Source organism: Buteo buteo, chromosome 6 (assembly GCF_964188355.1).
Source record: "Buteo buteo chromosome 6, bButBut1.hap1.1, whole genome shotgun sequence".
NCBI classification, from domain to species: domain Eukaryota; kingdom Metazoa; phylum Chordata; class Aves; order Accipitriformes; family Accipitridae; genus Buteo; species Buteo buteo.
In genome coordinates this window covers 36717049-36740788 of record NC_134176.1, presented here as the reverse complement: position 1 = coordinate 36740788, position 23740 = coordinate 36717049, and the positions used below count along the sequence as shown (strand labels likewise).

The following is a 23740-nucleotide window of genomic DNA, read 5'->3' as shown; positions in this document are numbered from 1 at the left end:
AAAGCATAATTATTAACATAATTCATATATATACTTGTACATATATATATCTGAAGGAAATTCTCATGTGCCTTCAGAGGTAAGTAATTCCTGTTTCTTGAAAGAAGCAGTAATCTACATCAGGGTCATATGCATGTAAATATAGGTGATGTTTACTGAGATACACAGAAGCCAGACTTACCCACATGCAGGTATGAAAAGGCTGTTATTTCTCAGTTGTATGACCCAATTGGTAATTAGTTCCAGCTTTTTTTTTTAGGGGCTGTATTAAGTTTTAAGTAGAAGTTATATCACAAACTTGTTTTTTCCTCTTGCAAATAATATTGTGCTTGCAGCAGTTCAGCATATGATTCTTTTCTTTTTTACAGATGATATGAAGATTGAAAGTTGAGGGGAGAATGATTGTATGCTTCTTTGCACAACTGTTTTTCTGAAAGTGTGGTTAAACCTCCATCAGTGATATTATACTGATACAGTATCATTTCAGACAACCTGAAAGGAATGAGTTATCATCACTGAAAACTGTTCCGTGAGCTGATTTATTCTTAAGAGATAATTATTATTGTCATTATCATATATTGTTGCAGTTTGATTTCAAAATAAACTCTTGCATTTCTATTAAATTTGCTGTGGGTGTTCTATCTAATACATAAATGTACATAGACATTTGTGTAGCTGTGTGTCTGATAGATGTGCGTGTCTTTGTTCATGAAAAATGTAAAATAGAACTTGCAAAGTTCAGTTTCTACTGATGAGACTTTATTAGAGTGGATGTGAAATGTATATAATAGTTTTATTTTTATTCCTTTACACACAATCTACTTTTTTTCATGAAGTTAGCTAAAACCTGGCCTCTGTTATCCCAGTGCAGTTTGCTGGAGCTTGCAGCCTGTCTGACTGCTGAGCCCTGACCCCGTGAAGGACCCAAATACGTACTCAGTTTTCTGCTGTCTGCTAGACTGCTGGTTTGGTTGAAGGTAAAGGCTTGCACAAGTCCTCTGCTGGATCAGAACATCGGCACCAGTCTGCTCAGCTGTGTCCGATTCTTGATCCTGTGAAGAGTGTAATCATATAGCGAACAGTCTTATCCTCTAGTTAAGAAACATAACTAAGTGATGAAAGATCGCAGTCCCTCGTGGAGGCTTGATGTGGATAGAAGTAAAGTTCAGAAGTTTGCCCTAGCAGTTACTGGATTGTGAAACCTTACAGTAATGGCTAGCTGGGGAGAGGGCAATACAGCTGTTTTGTGTTTGAGATAATAATAAAACTTCATTACAAGTTTTTGCTTGTCTACTCTTTAACTACTATTTTTTCTGAATATTCTACTTATTTACTGATCTGATGGTTAGTTTCTCATTTCATGCACTGTAGTCTCAGCATAAAAAGACATTAAAAAAAATGTGGTTCTCTCTTTAAAAGCTTTTTTTGAGGAGGGAGAGATATTCTAGCAAAGAAAACTCTAGATTTTCCCATTGACAAGCTCTCATTTGAGACAAACTAAGGACAAATTCTTTCTCAGATACTATACTAGCTGTTTAACATTCAATAAGAAAAGATGTGTGGATAGAATGTTAACTATACAATGGCTGTGTCATGGCATAGGGCTTACTTGAACTAAACTGAATGTTTACATTTATGCACACATTGGCTCAGATTAAAATCTCATTTACAGAGTTGCCAGTCTGAGTGGATGTACACTCCTGAGAAATTGTGTGGTTATAACAGAGATCAGAATCTAACCTACCTTCTTTTAATTAAAAATGTCAGTGGGACATTATATTTGTGAAAAAAGCAAGTGCTATTTATTGTTTTCTGATATTTTTACTTGTTCTGCAACGCAATAACAAGCCCATGGATACTGGGTCTTCTGCGCAGTCCCATTGCTCTGCGTAGGATTGCTGTAACCACATTTCATGGAGCTTTGCAAATCTCACCTAGATGTATTTCTTTTCTTCTTTAAAAATTTTAAGCCTATGTCATAATTTCTTTACCATAAATATAATCAAAGCAATGCTGACAAGTTTTTTCAAGAGTATTTTTTGTGCCTGTATGATATTCACGCAGCACTGTCCACTGGCTGTAATGTTTCCACAGTCCAGTTATTTTCAGATGGAACTTGTGTTTTATGGAGTCCTTCTCAAAACCAGTGTTAAAGTGCTCAGATAGTTTATGAAGAAAACTAAGTTCTGTTTCAAGTTTGCATGTAGAATATCTACAACATATATTAAGAGAAATACTAATGAATTCTTACTTTTCCGGTGTATTTTGTTATCTTCAATCTCTCACTGTTATGAAGAAGCTTTTCCTAGCACCCTCAAGGAAGAGCCTGTCACTGACTAAGCCTTACAACATTCCTGAAGCCATGAGTACAACTTTTTATTCACATCTGGCATTTCAGGGATAAACACGTAAGTTTGAATGACTATTAACTTGAAGTGTGTATTCCAACAGGAACTCTGTTACTTCAGGTCTTGGGAAGTGCCCAGCTCCCTGCACCACTTGTAGTCACTGCAAACCGCAGGGACCTAGCGCTCGTGAAATGCTATACCAAAGGCACATAGGGTTGGTACCCAAACTCAGAGACTGTCAAAAATTAATGACCTAATATTTATCTGTGCTTGGTTTCTACTGCATTATATAAGTAACAGGTTCTTTGGGAAGATTTTATTTCTTGCTTGATGTTACAGGTGAAATACCAATTCAAGTCCTCCTTTCTTTCTTTATTTTCAGTTTTAAATAAAACTGTAAGAAATAAAATTATTTGGTAAAACAGGGTTACTGGAATGAGGTATAGAATAACAGAGATATTACATAAAATGTAGTGACAAGGTCATTTGCTGAAACATCACCAATATCAGGGTAAAAGGAAAGTTGAGCCTGGGAGGATTCATGGGTTTTTCTTTGTTTTTCTAGTGTCTCTCTGTTGTGACCTGCAATAACCCCTCTGTCGGCCTTGCCACTGGAATTCCAGCTGCACTGGAATGCGGCGGCTTCTCCTCAGGGAGTGATGCAGCAGTGATGATTAAGATATTAAAATGAATTTTCATTTGCAACCTAACTCAGGATTTGGGAACAGGTTTTCCAGAATACACACCTTCATTCAGCGTAAGTTATATTTGGTAAAAGATTCTGACAACTAGCCTCTTTACAGTCTTTCCTAGGTCCCTTTGTGCCACAACACAGCAGAGCACAGGACACTGATTTTTAAAGTTATCCTTCTGACTTTTGGGCTTTGAGATGTAATTTCTTATTCCTCAATATAAAACATGTCTGCATGTAGGTTTGTGCTGGTTTGTGCTCCTTACCTTATTTCCCACTATGATTTTACAGCGCAAGATAGATAATTTTGTTCCAAAAATTTAATATTGGTGAAAGCAACATACCTATGAAGAGAAGATTTTGATGTGCTTGCATCTATTTGCTGAGCAATATATGACCAAACCATTCTGCCATTGTCACTGAGACTCCTCAGTAATATACGTACAGTGCTGGTGTTTGTGGTGGCCAGCACTCACAGCTGTTGATACTGATTTACTCTAGTGGCTGTTTTGATGCTGTGTGCTTTGCCCTTTTAAATTACAAACTCCATAGTATTTTTGTCCGAAAGAGGAAAATAAGGGTGATTCAATCACTTTAATGATATAAGAAATTAAATGTATTAATTTAATATATATAATATATACAATAAATACTTATATTTGAGTAGGATGATTTGAAGAACTATAGCATTGATTTCAGTGTACTGTAATGATACAAGAAGTTCAGTCCAGCTTCACAGTTATTATGCAGATTTAGAGCAGTTGAGGGTCTTTTCCATTTCAAACAGAAGTGACAGAATAAATACCCCGATTTAAAAAAAAAAAAGAAAGTTTGTTGACTATAGACAACAATGATAAAAGGAGTGAAGTTATTCATATGTGTCCAGAATTCAAGTTTAAATTGAAGTAATTCTATCAAGGGGTGAAAAAACTTCCAGGTTCATCAAAAAAAAAAAAAAAAGAGAGAGAGAAGAGGAAAACACCCCACAAAAATTCTCAGCCAAATGCTTTTTTCCAAGCCAGATGATGGCTTTTTTTCCAAGCCAGATGATGGCTGGTATCTACTTTGCGGATCTGTAGTGCATGCTTTCCCTCTCACTTCCCGAGCAGAACTCCTGCAGAGTCAGTGGACATGCTGTGCACAGAGTGAAAACAGGCTGTGCAAAAATGATCTGCTGCATAGATCAGAGAGGAAAGGGCTGCTTAAACATGTCATCAGAGTAGCAAGGACTAGTCTAGAAGTGCAAAACAGTATGCCAGTAATTCCTGTGCTAGGAAGGGTGCAATTTTACCTCCAAATCAGGGAGGGATAGGTGAGAGGCTGTTGTTTGCAGCTCAATTTCTGTAATTTCAATAATGATAAGAATTTATATATTTTATTACCCCCCCTATTTTCTAGATAAAATTTCAGCAAATAATATGAGAAAGCATCTCTTCTTTTTGTGATGCTTCTTAGAAAGGCTTTGTAACCACAGCTTTAAATGAGTGCTCTCTTTCTCTTGCTTTTTAGGTGCAAAATCTGCTACACTGTTTATTTACACTTCCAAGAGTGCTTCCTCCCCCAGTCAGAAGAAAAGAGCCTTACGTCTGGGAATCTCACTGTTTGAAGGATAGACACAGAAGACAAGGTGGCTTGGCAGATGCTTGGGAAGTTGTTAAATTAGGAAGGTTTTTGAAATCTAGGAAAAATAATAACTGATTTTTTTTCTTTTTTAATTTTCAACAGATGTATTTATTGAGAAATAATTGCTCTTTTATTTGTAGTGAGATTTAAAGGTCAGGAAAACTGTTTCCTTTTTAAATAGAATAGAGGCGCTTGAATACTACTAATGCTATAACCTACAGTTATCCAATTACACGTTTCATTGAGAGATTGGCTGGAATCCAGGTGCAGGAGTTAGAATAAAAGGCTCCCTGTCGTTTAAGTCTATGTGAAATAGTTCACTGCTTGCAATTGAATCTGCAGTACCTTATCTATTATGCTTTAAAAAACCCCAGCAAACTGGAATACTCACGAGTGTGTATGAATTTCTAGAATGCTGAAGCACATGAACAATTTTGATTTATAGGCAGGTTTTCTGTATTTAGAACTTCTTTTTTTCCACTTAAAAATTTGCTCTCTTCTTCTGGAAATACTGTTCTATGGCATTATTTTCCTATTGTTTGCTTTGTGTATTTGGTATGCATAGTTTTGGTGGGAAGGGTATTGCCAGAGGCATTCTACCCTAATTTTACAATAACACTGAAATGGTCTCTCCATACGCATTTTGTGAGTGGAGTCATCAAGGGAGACTGAGACAGTGTCTAAGCAGCACTGAGTTTAGCTCTTCTTGTATGTGTTGCCTAGGCTAGCAGTTCTTGAATTTGAAAGGAGTTGAAAGAGTAAGGACAAATGATGGCTGGGTTTCCTGGGATTTGTGTAAATTTGAAAAGCCAAGTTTTTCTGTGATGCTTGCCTAATTTTATGGATTTCCTATGGAAGATTTTATCTTCAAGGCTTTTGCTTGCCTAACACTTTTCTCTAACGAGTTCTCTTCCTCTTGTCATAACTCCGCTTAAATATTCATACACCTTTGTGCACCTGTTCTTTTTCTCTTGGAAAAGATGAGAAATAAGAGCTAGAACTCTCCTTGTGAGTATATTAAGATGCTCTCTTCTATAATCTTAGCAACCCTTTCCAAAATGAATTTATGTTGAAAATCAGCCAATTGCCATACTGTGGACTTCACTACAGAATCATGGCAGTATCAGTAAAAAGTGCACTGTTGTCATTAAGATGCAGATCTTGCTATGGTTATCTCAGTCTTTATCTCCATAGGTTATCAATATCTTCAGGTTAAACTACTACACCTCTTGAACATAGGTTTGATGCAGATGACCAGTTGAAAATTTAAGGTACTGTATTTGCATGGGCTGTGAGAAGACTGTGCTATGGTAAGAGAGCATTGGACTCTCTGCAATAGCATGAAACTCAAAGATTATTTATGCAAAAAGGTTGGCCGAGTATCCAATAACACTAGAAGTGGCATGCATTAGTTGGTATGCTTACGTGGTTGGTATGCCAACTGATGAGTCTCCAGGGAGCTGGGAACAGCGTATTTCCCACAGGCTTCGCCTATGGAGTTTTTGCCCTGTGAAGTGTGGCCATTTTCCGTGCTCTTCCTGTTTAGTTTTTCTTTGACAGTTGTTTCTTTGGGCAAGCATAGGCCTAACTTACCTCAGGTATAGCCTTTTCTTCTGTCCTACCATATTCACGCTCCCCAAGCAACAAGTGGGTGGACTTAACCTATGGTTTAACACAAGGCATATGGCTTGCCATTATTATTCTAAGGCATGTATCATCCCCGATTCAGATAATACACTGATATAAACTACACAAATGCATGCAAGAAATTAGTGTGAAAGTTTGGCCTGGGCTCAGACAAGGTCATTGGAATGGGCTGCTAAGGCTGTCTTCCCCCACATCAGCAGCAGTTCTTTTTTAAACTTCTGATAAGATGTACATATATCCATATATAGATATATCGGTTCATATAACTGATTGGCTTTCTAAATCCGGAGTATCTCATTCTTCCTGCAGGTACAATAAAGAGATTTCTCCAGGTGGGAACTTTCTGTGTTTTTTGTAGTTCTCGCTGTTCTTGGTGCTCCTGGGAGGCAAGAAGAGAGTTCGAGACCAGAACCACAGGATGTTTGGTACAGCAGGCCTGGATAAGATCAGACAGGTTACACTGACAGTGCACTCCCACAAGAGACTACCACATCTCTCTCCAGAGAATTGAAGCAGACAAGAAATTCAGCAGCCACTCATATTTTGGAAGCAACAGGTCAGGAGTTCTTTGTCTTTTTTCTCCTTGTTCTCAGTGCGATAAATATAGAGGACTGTCCTCAAAAGTTTAGTGACAGAAAAATAGGAAAAAGAACTTCATAGAACAGGACTCTGCATCCTCAGGAAAAGGGGATGTAAAGATTAATTTTGTATACCTGCAGGACCCCCTAAATATACTTCTTGTGGATATCTAGCACTCCTAATATAGCACCTGGCTTTGCTAAAGGGCTCATGAGACAAACTGCTGCTGAAAGTAAAGACCGAGCAACTAGTCTTAACTGCTCTTATTTTTAGCAACATGTTCCAGCAGTTGATACAGTGCCATGTTGTGCTGGTTTTGGCTGAGATAGAGTTAATTTTCTTCATAGTAGCTGGTATGGGGCTATGTTTTGGATTTGTGCTGGAACCAGTGCTGATAACACAGGGATGTTTTCATTGCTGCTGAGCAGTGCTTACCCAGACCCAAGGCCTTTTCTGCTCCTCACCCCACCCCACCAGCGAGCAGGCTGGGGGGGCACAAGGAGTTGCGAGGGGACATGGCTGGGACAGCTGACCCCGACTGACCCAAGGGGTATTCCAGACCATATGATGTCATTCACAGCATATAAAGCTGGGGGAAGAAGAAGGAAGGGGGGGACATTCAGAAGGATGCCGTTTGTCTTCCCAAGTAACCATTATGTGTGATGGAGCCCTGCTTTCCTGGAGATGGCTGAACACCTACCTGCTGCTGGGAAGTGGTGAAAGAATTCCATGTTTTGCTTTGCTTGCATGCATAGCTCTTGCTTTACCTATTAAACTGTCTTTATCTCAACCCACCAGTTTTCTCACTTTTCTCATTCTCTCCCCTATCTCGAGGGGGAGTAAGTGAGCAGCTGTGTGGGGCTTAGTTGCCAGCTGGGGTTAAACTACAACACACATCAGCTTTTTGATCACAGTAGCAGTCTCAGTCTAGAAGAGATATTAACAGATATTCATCTGCCCCTGCAGATAGCCATCATGCTCTTCTTTTCACATGAAAGAAAGAAATAGGGGGTAGGCCTGGCTGGGGATGATTGAAATCCCTCAAAGAGTGTTTTGCCTTCTGGCTGCATCAAGGGCAGCATGGCTGTGCCTATACTTACAGAAGTCTTCAGTGAAGCCTTCAGAATCAAATTTGCCAGCTGTCCATGCTACCTAACTGCTGAAGTGCCTTCAGGTAGATGAGCCGTTACACCTGGGGTGAAAGCTCAGGTGCATCCCCTCAGCATAGTTTTAATGTAAAAAGTGTAGAGCTGTCTTGCTTTGAAGCCTAATTTGACGTAACATATCTGTCATCCACAGAAGTATTACAAAACATGAATAAAACTAGAGCACAAAGGTGTAAATATAAATGTCTTTGTTGGTTTATTGTTCTTTGTATGTAACAAGCTTTATTGTACAACTTAGACAACTTTAAAATGGAAAATGGTTAAAAATGTTTACAAAAAAGCATGTTCTTAGAAAATTATGCTAGCAAAAACATTGGGAGGAGGGAAGCAAAAAAATCTTCAGTTCAGTGTGCAAACATTTTATAAAAATAGAAATACTAACTCTACAGGTAGCATTTCATGATAAATTATTTAAATAGCGTATCTACACAATTATGTGATTAACTATTACAATGGCAATGAGAAAAATAATTTATAAAAATACAAGCAATGGTATACAAGATGACAGGAAAAAATATAACACAACATTAGAAATTGTATTTGACATTTTTTTTTCCAATGCCATTTCCTTACTGGGAATACATTTTCTGCAGAGAAATTTTGACTATGTACAGCATCAACTTTTTAGTACTACAGTAGCTTTAAAGTTTGTTAGACATTTGAACTCTGCTTAATCCAAAGGTTTTTTCTCAGTCACACAACAATGAGGTAATATTTGTACGTAAAACTTTCACTGTGTTCATTTCTTCTTTTTTGAAAAGACAAGGAAAGATGATAGGTATAAGGATGCTGCTCCTTCTGTTGGGGAAAACAGTCTTTTAATGTACACCAAGCCCTCTCCCTCTTCTGCAAGGAGCATCCTGAAATTCTGTCTAGTCCGTGGAGAATTCCTTCTGTTGTAGCTGCACATCACTAGTTACAGCAATTAGTGTGCAGCAGCACTAATAGCCAGTTGGAATGGTTACTGATTGCGGTCATTGTGCCTCTCTGCCATCTCCGCAGGGCAAGTACTCTAGTTTTGTGTCAGGCCCACTGACCAGTGCTAAAGCACTGCAGACATTTCCCAGCACTAAATAACCACTAAGATGGTAAATGACATTCCCTCAGCTCTAGCACAGGAACTGCTACCAGCTAAAGAGACTTGAGTTTTAGCACAACAGTTGCCTGCCAGGCTACCAACTGCCTTGCACAAAGAAAGGAAAATCCAACATTGAGCTCAGACTGAGAAAAACAAACATCCCATTCCTCACCCTGCCACTTTTCCCTGTGCCTCAAAGCCATTATGGGAAAATTGCTCTTTGTAACAAATACATCACCACTATCTGTTCCAGACAAGATTTTTTTTTTCCTCAACTAAAACCCCTCTAGTTTCAATATAGAAGAGTTAATAAATAATCTGTATTTACAATCTTACAGTCATGAAGACTTGTAACAATTAGGTGGATAGTCTTGACGCATTTCTTGTTGTTTTAATCAATAATTTCTCAGTCATTATAACATCAAGGATAGGTAAAAATAAATATTTTGCAATTTCAGTATTTATATCTACAGGCCCCTTCCCCTTCCCTCCAAAGAAGTGAGGGGTTTAAAGCATCTCTGGCATGTAGAAAAGGAATGTTTTCATTACTATTATTTTTGTGCCTTTTTAACCATAAAAGGTAAAGCACATGCTGGTTTCCTGAAGGACAGCACAGTGCTAGCTGAGATGGCGGTGCTTTCTGGCACCATATCTGAAAGGAAACATTTAAAGGTAAGAAAGATCTGCATCTAATCAGGAAAAAACAGAATCTAATTGTAAAACCCAGTTCTCCCAAAGCTGGTGTGATCCAGTGTGCCAGTTTTTATCTGCTTTCCCCCTCCCACCATGGAAATCAGCTTTAGAATATCTGTTTTGTCCTGTGTAATAGAGCAGCTGATCTAGCTCACCACAAATAGAGTAAAAAGGCTGTGTTTTCCTCTGAAAGATATGACATAAAATGATGATCATTTCTCCAAGCTAAGTGGATGTAAACCAAGGTAGCACAGCCCTCATTAAAAAAATTCCTCTCCCCTATAAAGAAAAGATTTGGAGTTCACCCTCCCACCCAAAAACCCTTTCTCCCCACACAATGAAAGGTCTTCAGTTTAAGTAGTCCACAGCACATCCAAAGATGTTCTTTTTACAAAATGCTACTCCATGGGACCTCCAGTTAGAGGCAGTGACACTGCACTGTGATAAACAGCAAACAAATGTCTTTCCTACTGAAAGAAGTGTGCTTGTTCAGTGAAGACAATTCTCATTTGCAAGACACATTTGTTTCCTTCCACTTCAGCAGAGGTCAGATACCAAGTATATTCTCACTTTCATTCTCTCAAAAGCATTCTCTTGAGGCAGATCATGTGTTTTGAGTCCACATTTATGCAGAAAGAAGAAAGGAAGGAATAATATAATGGTCCCAGGATTCGTAAGGCTAAACGTTTCAGAAGGTGCAATACCAGCATTTTTAAATAGTCTCTGGATCCAATAACCTTGTGATTACGGATCTGTGAAAAAAAAAGATATTTAAATATTTGTGTATTATGCTTGATTACATCTAAGACATTAATCCTTAGAGACATTTGTAAAGAACATATTGTTAGAGAAAACTGAAAGTGCTTATGTGCTTTCTTGAGTTAGACTTCAGAATCTAGTCTATGTAACCATTACATAATGAAGTCACAATTTAAGATGACTAGAGCACCTGGAACTAGTCATATTCACTTATCTCCACTGAACTGCAAGAGTGCAATATATGGACAACCTACTTTGCTTGCTTTTAAGCAAATCAGGTTTTTACATGTCAGACACTACTCTTGCTTGCTAAAAATCAATATTTTGCATTTTCACCTTGGACTTTGTCAGCTGTATTGATTCATTCTAGTCAGCATTTTAAAAGGAGATTCAAGATATATTTCGTATCTGGAACTTAACATGGATTTCTGATACTTTGAAATAACAGGATAGAAATATACTTAGATTTTTTACATTTAAACTTTTAACTGTAAGGAGTTCATCCAGAAGATGCCCTGTTTCTGCCTGCAGAACTCACTTTAGATCAAGTCATGAAAGATCCATGGGTGATCTTTCCCTTGTAGCTCTTATTTCTTGACCCATTCTGTTTTTCTTGGGAGCAGCTTTCTTGAACCAACTCATTTATATAGGATCTCTTAAATACAATGTCTTCCTTACCTCTGCATTCATATTTAAGATCCGAGAAGAACACCATTTCTTGAGAGAAGACAAATAATCCTAGCCGACCACCAGCATAGGTTTTGTCATAGATCGGTCCTGAGTCTGCCATGATTTTCTTCCCTTCGTACATTACAACCCTACAAAGAGGCAATAGGTCAGCCATCTTTACAGTCATCTGCCTTCCTTGTGATAATTACTTAAGAGAAGAGGATGATGCTTACCTGATGTAACCAGTCTTTGGTCTATGGCTGAGGCGCCATCTGTATGCAGTGAAATCTTTCCAGCCTATGTGACGAGGGTCATGCCACAGAGTTCTCACCTACAAAAGAGTATTTATTTTATTAACCAAAGGCCTGAGAACATAGCCATTATTTTGACATGAAGGTGCCTTGATGATCATCATTATGACTAGTAAAGGCTTAAAGTCAGTCATTAGGCTCTGTAATGGGTTCCTTTGAAATCAACTACATTTAAATTTACTTTTAAATATGTTAATAGGAAACTACTCCACAATTCCAGAAACAATTGATTCACTGCTGCTGGAAAGTCCATCTGCAGCATACAGTCCTGTTAATTTTTTTACAATGTTTTGCATGATTGGGGATAATTACAAGATTATTGATTGGTCTTTGTCAAGAATGCTATGCCATTCTGATCAGCACATACAGACCCCTTGCATCTAACTTGGAAGAACAGCCTGCCTTACAGTGTAGAAGAGTAGGTTATTAAAGTGCCACTCTTACCTGGCCAGGAGTGTTTCCTGTGTGCCACAGAGCATTACGAAGGTGTTCTCCCGGACCAGTGGTGGAATTCACAACTTTGATGGAGAGACCTGAGTAGCCTTGAGCTTTGGTTGGTGTGGAGTCCCAGTAAGACTGGGTGATCTGCTTCCACATGACAACATAGAAACGACTGCTAGATTGGTAGCCAAATACAAAGCCTGCATAATCATCATCCCTTTCTGTATTGATGAAGAAGGTGCCACTGAAGTCCACAGCATTGAATTCATCAAAACCTATGGGGGCATTAAAGAAGAAAGTTTTAGGCACTGCTCTTCTGCAGTTCTTAAACAACTCCTTAATAGTTTCTCAAGTTCTCCCCCCCCACCCCCCCCAAAACAAACAAACAACAACAGTGTAATGCCTGCTAAGAGTTAAAATTTTCCCCTTACCAACTGCAAGGCCAGGGTCACAGTTGACTGTCTGAACCAGTTCTTTACCCTGGTGACGAACAACCCAGTTTGGATCATTTTGGGATGTTCCTTTGGGATCCAGGGGAATCATCTGAAATCTTCGGAAATCAGTCTCACTAATGTCCACATTTTCAGGGCAGATATCGTCAATGTCTGGCACGCTGTCTTGGTCAAAGTCATCTTTGCAAGCATCTCCACGTCCATCACCTGCAGGTCACAAGTCATTTCACCATTATGTGACCATTGTTGTTTGCTTCCAAGTCTTGCAACTTGGAGTTGAAATCTTAATTGCAGATCTCTAACTGCCCAGGTGGCTAACACACTATAGAAGCCACAACAGCTACTGTTTAAATGCCCTTTCCCTCCAGTTTGATAGCAACTTATTCCTAATTTGGATACATGGTCATTTTTACATTGCTTCTTACTCCTGAGGAGCACTATAACAGCAGTACAAACATTCTGTCTTTTTGTTACTTGGAAGCTTTGTCCAACCTTAAATAGTGTGAAAAAATATAGCGTCAATCTATTGGAAGATACTCTTAAAGTGTTACTATGGTATTGGCCATCTTACCATCAGAATCAGCTTGGTCAGGGTTGGCAACCAATCTGCAGTTATCTTTGTCATCAGGGATACCATCGTTGTCATCATCATGGTCACAGGCATCACCTTTTCCATCCTTGTCATGGTCAGCTTGATTGGCATTGGGCACATAGGGGCAGTTATCAAGATTATTTTGATGGCCATCTTCATCTATGTCCTGGTTGTTGTCACACTGATCACCTATGCGGTCAGAATCAGTGTCTTCCTAAGGGAAAAAAAAAAAAGAAATGTTTAGGGGACAAGTACATGCAGTAGTCTCACAGATTATCACTAGAGTTACTTTTCAGAAAATACCTAGCAGCTGTTTGAACTGTGAGGGCATGTTATTTGATAAAGGCACCATTTGACAGATTAATAAGAATGATTTGTGACAAGTCAAATTTAAGCTGTAACTTGTTCAAATAATTTCTACAGTACACAACACTATTTGTTTAGAATAGCAGCCTTCTGTATAAATAGTGCAAATCCCCTACCTGGTCAGGATTGTGTTCCAGTGGACAGTTATCGCACTGATCTCCAACACCATCCAAGTCTGTATCCCTCTGGTCTACATTGTAGACATATTGGCAGTTGTCCATTTCATTAAGGACCCCTGCAAAATTAAGGAGAGTGCATTCATGTTAAGTCAGACATCTAAATGCTGCAGAGAACTATAAAGCCACTGCACACTTCTTGATATAGTTTTGAAAGCATTTTGAGCAGCATTTGAAAGCTTTGAAACTTGACTCATCACTAGCTCTGCCACACACTTCTGTTCCTACTGCCTGCAAGAGTAGAGTTAGAATCTAACTGTGCCAAAATATGTATATTTCAAAGCAAATTTCCATTAGCCATGACTTACTTCAGTAGTCTTTATGTCCTGAAACCACCAGAGAAGAACTTTTGTGTGTTCAGGGATAAATTTTGGTAGGAAATCAGTGGTACATTTGGTACCTTAGATGATTTTCTAATCACAGATTGATCAAAAGGAGTGATTAGAGGCCACTTACCATCTCCATCAATATCCACTGCACATGCATCTCCTTCTCCATTGTTGTCAGTGTCGGTTTGATCAGGGTTGTGATTGTAAGGGCAGTTATCACAGCGGTCACCAACATCATCCCTGTCATAGTCATACTGCTGTGGGTTGTAGATGAATGGACAGTTGTCCTGCAAGAGCAAGAAAGAAGTCAAGCTTTAAAAAGAGTCAAATTAAAGCTTTAACCAGATTCTGCTTATATTTGTACTGCTATACAAAAGGACAAATGAAAGGCAGGGAAACAGTTAAAACTGCAATGCTTCTATCTCAAAACACCCTGTCACTTGCATGAGTGTAGGAATGGCTGAGTAAAAACGAAGATTCACTTCCAAAGCTCAGCCAGCTGCAGAAAGTTTGTTTCCATAGTTATGCATCTCTAAAGGTTTCTAAGATAGCTGTCAGTGCCAGCAATGTCCTATGGTCCTCTGAAGATTCAGGTCAGAAGCTAGACCCCAGCCTTAGGAAGGGGAATGGGAAAGCTACATTCTCAAAGGCTGTTCTTTTGTGTTGTCTTACCCGGTCATCAGGAATACTATCATCATCATCATCATTGTCACAGGCATCACCAATCCCATCCTTATCATAGTCTTCCTGCCCCGAGTTGGGCAGATTAGGGCAGTTATCCTAGAAAGGAGAAAGTACACAGATGCGTTTACTCCTAGCATGACTACAATAGTGATTTTAGCACATAAAATGTAATCATTAGGCAAAATCATAATACCTCAGTCAGTTAGGTGTTATCTTAACTGTAATTCTCTTTTAGCTAGTTGCTACTGTGAGGATAAGTCTTAGAAAGCCATAGTTCAAATAATTTTTAAAACAAGGATTTAGCTGCTTTTGAGAATCTTGCCCTCTTTTTCTTCCCCTGGGGACAGATACCTGTCAGAGCAAAGCTGATATAGGTATAGCCTAAACTAGAGTCTTCCTAGAACATTTATAACAAACTTTTATAATTGTGTCAGGCTTCATTTTTTCCCCATATTGCAGGAATATCTAAACCAACAAGAGCCTCCTAGCAATACCTTGACAATGGTATCCTTACATAGAGGGGTATTTTACCAGTTTTATTTGCAGAGAGGATAGTTTAATAGCTCTAACTAGAGACTTACTTTATACCTCACACCTAACATATTCTGTGTATTTCTTCAGACAGGCAGGCTGTTATAACAGTAGATGGGAAAACAGGATAAACTTACCTTTTTACAGTGGTAAGTGGCATTGGCAACACAAACAAGGTTCTCATTTGGCCATCCATCCAAGTCAGTATCTTCTCCACAGATTATGCCATTGCCAGCATAGCCTGGTTTACATTCACAGCGATACATGGGGTCACTGAAGTGGCCAAGGTAATTGCATTTGGCATTCTTGTTGCAGTCATGTGTTCCATCTGTGCATGGATTACGTGGCTTGCAGACCTAGAAGACAACACAAATTAAATCCACTGGAAACATCTTTTTATCCCTCATTTTTCCCCAGAGATTCAAATAAAACATGGAGAATGCATGCTTGTTATGATCAGCTATCCTTCAATCAGAAAAAAAAAGCTTTATACATTACTTTCTTCCACTCAACTCCAGTAGCAGTTTTAGCACTAATCTTTTTTTTTTTGTTCAAACTTTATTTATTTCCAAATAGAACCAAGCACTAAAATATCTCCAAGGCGTGTATTCATAGAATCATTTAGGTTGGAAAAGACCTTCAAGAGCATAGAGTCCAACCATCATCCATGCCCACTAAACCATGTTCTGGAGTACCTTGTCTATGCGCTTTTTGAATACCTCCAGGGATGGTGACTCAACCACTTTCCTGGGCAGCCTGTTCCAATGTCTGACAACCCTCCCAGTAAAGAATTTTTTCCTAATATCCAACCTAAATCTCCCTTGCCACAACTTGAGGCCATTTCCTCTTGTCCTATCTCCAGCCACCTGACAGAAGAGACCAGCACCTACCTCACTACAACCCCCCTTCAGGTAGTTGTAGAGTGATAATGTCTCCCCTCAGCCTCCTTTTCACCATACTAAACAGCCCCAGCTCCCTCAGCCGCTCCTCATAAGACTGGTGCTCCAGGCCCCTCACCAACTTGGTTGCCCTTCTCTGAACACGCTCCAGCACCTCAATGTCTTTCCTGTAGTGAGGGGCCCAAAACTGAACACAGTACTCCAGGTGCGGCCTCACCAGTGCTGAGTACAGGGGAACAATCACCTCCCTGCTCCTGCTGGCCACACTATTTCTGATACAGGCCAGGATGCCATTGGCATGAGTGAATACTCATTAAATTACTCTAAAATTATGTATAACATCTGAACCCTCCATGGCTGAGGACACCAATTTTTGAAAGTCATTTTGAACTTCAGTAGAAACTGCTTAATCCTTCTCTCTGTTCACAGAGGATGGCATTTTATTAAATGTACCAAGTCCTTCTTCCCTGAAATGCATAGCTGCTTTCTGTTGTTTACAAACTTTGTGAGATTTCATAACACAGAACAGTTCTCAGGTTGACAATACCTGTTTGTTAGCCATGGCATCCTCAACACTGCGACCAAATGGCTGTGTCCCAGTGAAACGTGGTGGACAAGGCAGACAGTTGTACCCAGGTTCAGTATTCTCACACCTGTGCACTCCATTGAAGACAAAGCAAGCATCAGGAACCTCTTTGCACTGAAAGACAAGTTTGAGATAGAGAAGAACAATAATTAGCATTATAAAACACCAGGATTTTATTCTTCCTTCCCATTTTCTTTCACTCCCTTTTTTGAGGAGCAAACTCTAGTCTTCTTACCTCATCAATGTCTTGGCAGTGGACACCATCACCATGGTAGCCAGCAGGACAGGCACCACACTTCCAGGAACCATCAGGGGAGCTGGTACATGTAGTCCCCGCAAAGCAGGGATTAGACAGACACCCATCTGAGAAACAAATGAGAAAGTGTTAAGATGAGGGACACTTACCATGCTGCTGCAATACTGTATTTGGCTGATACGCTGGTTTAAAACTCTAGCACTTGTGTTTTACAGACTTACGTCAAATTTTTTAATCAGTATTTTCAGTATTGTCCACAACCTTCAGTTGTTTATGGGAAAACAGATACTCACCAATTGGACAGTCCTGTTTGTTGCAGACCTGAGTCCCTCTAGCTTCACCTACGCAAGTCTTCCCACCATACTGAGGCTCAGGATTATTGCAGAGACGACTACGTTTTTGAAGTCCTCCTCCACATGTCACTGTGCAAGCATCCCATGGAGACCATGGTCCCCAGTTGCCATTAACTAAAGGGAGATAGAAGACATGTATAGCTTTAAATTCAGTGGTACACCTAGTTTCTACCTGACTAAGGACAATTACTTTTATAGTGACAGCACTTCAGCCACCAGTGCCAGAATTAATGGACTCCATGGAAGAGCCATAGAAAACAGTTTACTTTCATCTAAACAGCTTGGTTTCATCTGAAACTAACCTGTGAGGTTTTACCTAGCCCACCTCTAAACTTAAAGAGAGATTACTAGAACTAGATTATATAGCAATCTACACAGGAAGTTCATTTTTAAGCTACTGAACAGTAGTTACTATCTGGAAACACTTACTTGGGCAAGGATCTTTCTGGCAGGATTTGTTTTCTCTTGCCTCACCCTCACAAGGTTTGCCATTCAGCTGTGGTACTGGAGAGTTGCAGAGACGAATTCTTGTGATGATGCCCGTGCCACAAGTGACAGAACATGATGACCATGGTGACCAGTGACTCCAGCCACCATCCTGTTTAACTACAAGAGGGAGATGTCTGTTAATAGTTTCTGAAGAACAGACTTCAGCTGCACAACACCTAGGACATAGCCAGTACCAGAACTGTACCAAAGACTCCATACATATTGGATAGCCTCAGCACCGTCCCAGATCAAGTTGTTTTGTCACTAGAGAAATTGCATAACTAACCTGGCCTCAAATTTTGTCCTGGGAGCAGTGCCCAAACATGCTTATTTGCTGCATTAACTACGTGCTCCCTTTACCCAATTAATTTAAGTCCTTAAAGCTAGAAGCCAATGCTCCATCCCAGTGACAATGCTACATGGTAATCTTTGCTGTTAACATTAAGCCAATAAAAGCAGCCTGTCTTTTATTACCAGTGTGAGCAGATTAAGTACTTACATCTCTTATCACACTCCTGAAGGTGGCAAGTCCGAGTCTGTACAGAAGACCCTTCACAGCGGTTATTGAGACTGTCACAGGATCGCCCCCTCTGCTGAATCCCATTCCCACAGGTCACAGAACATGAAGTCCATTCAGACCAAGGAGACCATCCATCATCTGCATAGTCGCTAGCTGCAGAGGGATACAGCTCTGTTACAGCTCTGAATAAGACTCCAGGTATGTGTTTTTCCATAGTCTTTTCTTCCACCCATCTCTCCACAAAAAAAGGACACAACTGTCCTCAAAAGCCACATGCGTCCTCCTTTCTTGTACAAGATAAAGGCCATGAACTCAAATGTTTCAGTGCTCACATGCATTGCTTAAGTGATTAACCTCAAAGAGGCATCATGCTAACCTTACTCCAGTGGTGCAAGGTTATATCCAATTGCAGTATACTTAAGAGCAGCATGTGTCTAGCTAGATGAAGCCAACTGCTATAGAAGTGTGAAGGTATTAAGTACTTACGCCAGCACCGGGGGCAGCACTCCCCATCAGGCACAGTGGCATTGGAACAAGGCATGAGAGGACAGGACACTTTCCGGCATATAGTGGCAGAGTTCTATAAAGAATTGAGAGAACTGCAATAAGCAAGTTGAATATAAACAATGTCTGGGGTCTGGTTAAGTGATAAAGAGATCTTTTCTGCAGCACTTAAAGGACTCAATAGCACATCTAAAGCAGAGACCCTTGTGTTTAGAGCTAATGCAACACTGGTATTTTTAGTCAAACTTCATCTCGTTCCCATTCTCACCCATTATTTTTCAGCCAAGAGCAGAAGTATTTTGGTTTTGCAGAGGTTGATCAAGAGTAGCTACCAGATGCTGGCTAGAGTAAGAGACTATCACGTGATACTCAAGTGTAAGGTCAGACTTCAAGGGAATGAAATAAGAATGAGAAGCCAACTTTCTTTTCAGTTAATATGGATTTAAGCTGATTATATGGTAAAGATAAAATGAGTTTAGTGGACTCTGCTCAAGAACCATGAAATCTATAACTTATACTTAGAGGTCTTTGATCTTTAAGCCAAGTGGGCAGGGTAAGGACACCCACCTCCAATCTCAATGAGAGCTAAAGAGCAGCCTGTAGTTTCGCTTCTTGAAGGTAGCGGCTTGGACAGAAGAATGCTCTCATGATTACTATTTTAATCTCCCCAAGCAAATGGCAACAGTAAGGCAATTACAGCCAACATTGAGTAAGAGGGTTGGTAGGAAAGAGGCAAATGCAGAAGTCAGTATAATTTGCTGACTACAAGACAAAAGATGTAGAGGCCTATTGAAGCAGATACAGAACTTGTACATGTGCAATCCAAGGCATCTCACCAAATACTCAGCCTTTCGTTTCTAAACTGTGGCAGGCAAGTTAGCCCACTTTTTGGTAGACTGGTACTCCAAGATGCTTTTGCTAAGGTATACTTACAGTTAAAGGGAGCAAGCAAAGAGTTTCTTTAAACTCTGAAACTATGTTTTGGTGTACTTTTACAACATTCCGCAGAAGCAGAACACAAAGCATAAATATCTTGCAAGGTGATCCTGGGGTTTAGACAGCTAAACTGAATTATGGAAGGGATTGCTGTTCCATATAATCTGTAACAGCTAATAGGACACAGCTAGAAGCATTTGTTAAATAAAAAACCCGTAAGGTTAAGAGCCTTTACTGAGTACTAGAATGTCTTTCCCTACTAAGCCAGCAGGAGGTTCAGTGAGGACAGAAGGTGGATCTAAAGCATTCCAGGGAGCAGAGCTGACAGTACTATCAACTTGTTCTATTGATGCTGACTTTTAGTTTACTCATGGACTTACATAAAGAATACAGGCATTCCCCAAATTAAGGAACTAGAAGTGTGTCAACAGCTATATCAGAGTGACACTTTGTATAATTTTCTGAAATACTGCTGTTGTAACACTGTATGAAAGCTGCCTTTATACCCGGGATCTAGTAGGATGAAATAAACTGAATAATTCTCTGGCTACTGTAGTATGCCTAGTTCTGTGTAGGATTCACTTTCTAACAAAGAATGTTGTTTTAGAAATAGCTGTTAATTTCAATTCATGAATTTATATACAGAGGATTTATGAATGTGAGGAATCTTACCTGGCAGGTACATTCAGTGCAGCTGTCAATAGTCCACTCCTCTTTATTTTTGTGCAAGATTCCATTATGAATGCATACTCCAGGAGTGATCTGGACCACTTTGGCAATGAGTTCGTTTTCTTCAGTCTTGGGGGAGGCAGGGAAGTGAAGCAGAGAGAAGGTATTTAGAAGTTAATACAGAAAACAGCCTTTTCCACAAAAGTCATAAAGTTACTACTGTTTATCCAAGCTCTCAAAGGGCAGGTTATAATTCATTCACTAAGTGCCAGTTAATGAAAGGTACCATGAATTTAACCAACACTCACCACTTTGCGAACTCTGTCTTGAAGTGTTGTAACCATGGACCGGAGCCCTTGCAGTTCCACAAACATATTTGTTAGCTCATCACAGGAAAAACCACAGACTGCTTGGATGTCCTTTGTTTTATGACCAATATAATTAGTGCGGATAGCTGGGCTGGAACCATTGATGGGGTTGTCCAAAGTAATGATCGCACTAGTGGCTAAGAGACAAAAACACACGTAAGGTAAATGCATTTTTTACCATGTGCATTTATCATTCCAGGGTAACACCTGCTAAACAGCTGCCACCAGGTTCATTAGGGTGCCTGCAGAAATATAATCTTATTTCTTATGCAACATGAATTTGCATGTCAGCGTACTTCTGAGTTCTGTTTCAACTTGTCTTTCCAACGTAATGAGGAATCTTATTTTTAATAGGTCATTGGATTCAGAAGATTGCAAACTTACAGCTGGAGCAGCCTTTGTTCCTCAGAATAGTTTCCAGAGTGGTTCCAAACACAAACCGCACATTCTGCAGCAGTCCCTGTGGGCAGAGGAAGAATTACAGCTACTTGCAGCGACTGCAAGGGAAAGTACAGCTTCTGTGGAGAGAGCCTGTAGGCACTGAAGGTGACGCAAGATCATTACGAGTAATTTCATGACAGACAGATGGCAAAGTGAAGTATGTTGCTTTATTCTCCTTAATGATAACAAGCCCTGCTTCCTAACATTCTCATCCTTGACCACAAGGACCTGGCAACTCTTCAGGCAGGAAGGAAAAAACCCACAAATTTCTGAATCTCATGTAAGAAGCTGAGCAACGAAGCTACAACTACCTGTTTGGAAGCTTCAGTGCTTTCTTATTGCTGCAGCAAGTCCTATCCCCGCAAATCTAATGCTTCACCCTTCAAACTCCATTGTTAAAGTTTAGTAGATTTAGAGGTCGTCCATATCAGGTGTACACAAACTAGTCAGTGGTGGAACGCTTTCTCCCTATTAGCCAAGTCTTTGTAGCTATTTAGGCTGGTTAAGTAGCTAATGCACCTTCAAGACCAATAACTGAAAATACTAGGCAAAAACATAAGTGGAAGTCTTACCTGGAAGTTGTCATTGACTCCCCCTTTGGCAATACGGAGCCTGGCACTGCTGGCCAGGTCCCTAGTGAAGATGTTCTGGATGGGGATGTCCAGTTCAGCGTTCTCCATTTTCTCACACCCCACATACAGCTGAGCCCGGTCCTCCTGCACAAACAGGGTGATATTCTTCCAGTGTCCTGTAGCTAGCAAGGCATCCTCTACTGACACTAATTGCTGCTTGCCATCACCAGAAAGGCTCAGGTCCAGGGTGCCTGCCTTGCCATTTGATACTAGACTGAAGACATGACCAGAGCCATCTTTCTGTTCCACGGACAGCAGCGTGCCTCTACTCTTCTTGGCTTGCCGGAGAGTGGCCAGGAGGATGAAGCCCTTCTCAGCATGGATGGCATCTAGTAAGTCTTGAAACTTGGAGTCAGGGACAGCAGGGATGCGACTGGCATCTTCAATGCGGTAAGCAGGGCTGGAGGATTCTGGTCCCTTCACCAGGTGCACCCCGGGTGCCCGGCGCCCAGCTCCCTTCCGAATGAAGCCGATGAGTTCAAAGAGATCGAAGACGCTGTTATCATCACTCCTAGACTCTGCAGAGAGATCAGAACAAGCATCATGAGCAAGGGACAAGATGAGGCTGAGTAGGTACATATCTCCCAGGATTGCTTAACACAGCGGCTCGTGGCACATACTGTGCCAGGTACAGCACCTCACACCAGAGCACAGACAGTAGCTCTGATGGTACAGCAGTCCCACGCGGAGCTGCTGCTCAGCAGTGCTTGTGCGTTCTTGTACAGGAGTCAGTCGGCACAGGAATGCCAGGTACCTGCTGACTGACACACAGAGGTAGCAGCTGTTCCGGCACCTCGTTAGACTCTAGCAGAGGAGGAACAGACAGCAGAAGCCCAGACTGCGGTATTCCTATGCTAGGATGCAGCAAAGTCAGCTTGCTTAGTCTGGCTGGCTGATAACAAGCCCAATAGCAGCTTCTCTATGGCACCATGACGGCAGCTACTGCCCCATTCCTTCTTCAGGCAGTTCCTACATCACGTTCCCCCTCTCCTCTGCCCAGTGCAGAGGTGGACAAGCCACATGCTCAAGTCCCGGAGTCTCTGCAGGTTATAGAAATTCCCGCACCAGAGAAAGTTTCCTGCTCCCAACTAGCTGATGCTCAGGTCAAAAAGTTTCCGTTCATTGCTCTCCTGAGCACAATTCCAGCTGCCTGCAGAGACACCAAGAAGTGGCGGGTTTTTCGGTTCCCCCCTCCCACCTCTTCCCTGACGGCTCCGCGTACCAGCACCGACCAGCTCTTACCTGCAGTGCGCCTGGCCTCCGAGACGCCGAGCGTGAGGAGGAGGAGGAGGAAGAGAGCCGCCGTCGGCCCCATGGCAGAGTCCTGCCTCTGAGCCAGCCTGCGGGCAGGCACAAGGAAGGAGGTCACCGCGCTGCCGTCGCACCCAGGACCCACCGCCCGGCGGCTCCCCAGAGGCGGGGAGGCTGCGGGGACGGGGCAGGTGCCCCCCGCTGCCGCCGCCCTCGGAGGGGACAGCGAGCGCGGCGGGAGCCGCTTCAGCACTTACCTCCGGGGAGAGCGATCCGGGCGGGCGGCTCCGGCCTCCCGCACCTCCGGGGACCGGCGACTAGTATCCTCGGGCAGCCCTCGACTGTCCCGGCTAGGGAGGGCGGGCGGGCGAACAGCGGCGCCTCGTCGGGGCGAGCGGAGCGGCGGGTCCCGGGCGAGAAGAAGAAGGAGGCGGCGGCGGCGGGATCGGCGCTGCCGGGACACTGCGGGCGCCGGGCGCCGCGCGCGCCTTTAAAGGGTGGCTCGCATTCCTGGGCGCGCGGCGGGCCAATCAGCGGCGGCGGGGCAGGAAGCGGGAGGCGGGAGCCCGGTGGCTCCGCGGCCAGAGACAACTTTCCACAGGGGCCGGGGGGCGGGGACGGGCCCGCCGCCGCCGCCGCCGCCGCTGCTCCCGCCGCCGGCCGGGGGAGCGGGCGGGAGGCGCCGCGCCCTGCCGCGCCAC

The 23740-nt window shown here is 41.7% G+C and overlaps 2 protein-coding genes across 2 annotated transcripts in view; one reads left to right on the top strand and one right to left on the bottom strand.

Annotated features, from left to right (window-relative positions):
- FSIP1 (fibrous sheath interacting protein 1) overlaps positions 1 to 612 on the top strand; it is an 86297-nt gene extending 85685 nt beyond the window's left edge. Inside the window, exon 13 of the mRNA XM_075030415.1 lies at positions 369 to 612. Coding sequence (XP_074886516.1) covers positions 369 to 391 — 23 coding nt within the window. The 3' untranslated portion in view covers positions 392 to 612. The remainder of the gene's footprint in view (positions 1 to 368) is intronic.
- Positions 613 to 8227: 7615 nt separating this feature from the next.
- Positions 8228 to 23511, bottom strand: THBS1 (thrombospondin 1). Its single transcript, XM_075030413.1, has 22 exons — positions 23297 to 23511; positions 23031 to 23128; positions 21729 to 22306; positions 21100 to 21175; positions 20656 to 20852; positions 20351 to 20476; positions 18725 to 18818; positions 18218 to 18391; positions 17659 to 17835; positions 17170 to 17343; positions 16856 to 16983; positions 16582 to 16734; positions 15273 to 15491; positions 14593 to 14700; positions 14048 to 14207; positions 13532 to 13650; positions 13029 to 13263; positions 12437 to 12664; positions 12009 to 12280; positions 11487 to 11584; positions 11263 to 11402; positions 8228 to 10577 (listed from the first exon to the last, which is right to left on the bottom strand). The coding sequence occupies exons 2-22, from the start codon at positions 23101 to 23103 to the stop codon at positions 10570 to 10572; spliced, it is 3537 nt and encodes a 1178-aa protein (XP_074886514.1). The 5' UTR covers positions 23104 to 23128; positions 23297 to 23511; the 3' UTR covers positions 8228 to 10569.
- Positions 23512 to 23740: the final 229 nt, after the last annotated feature.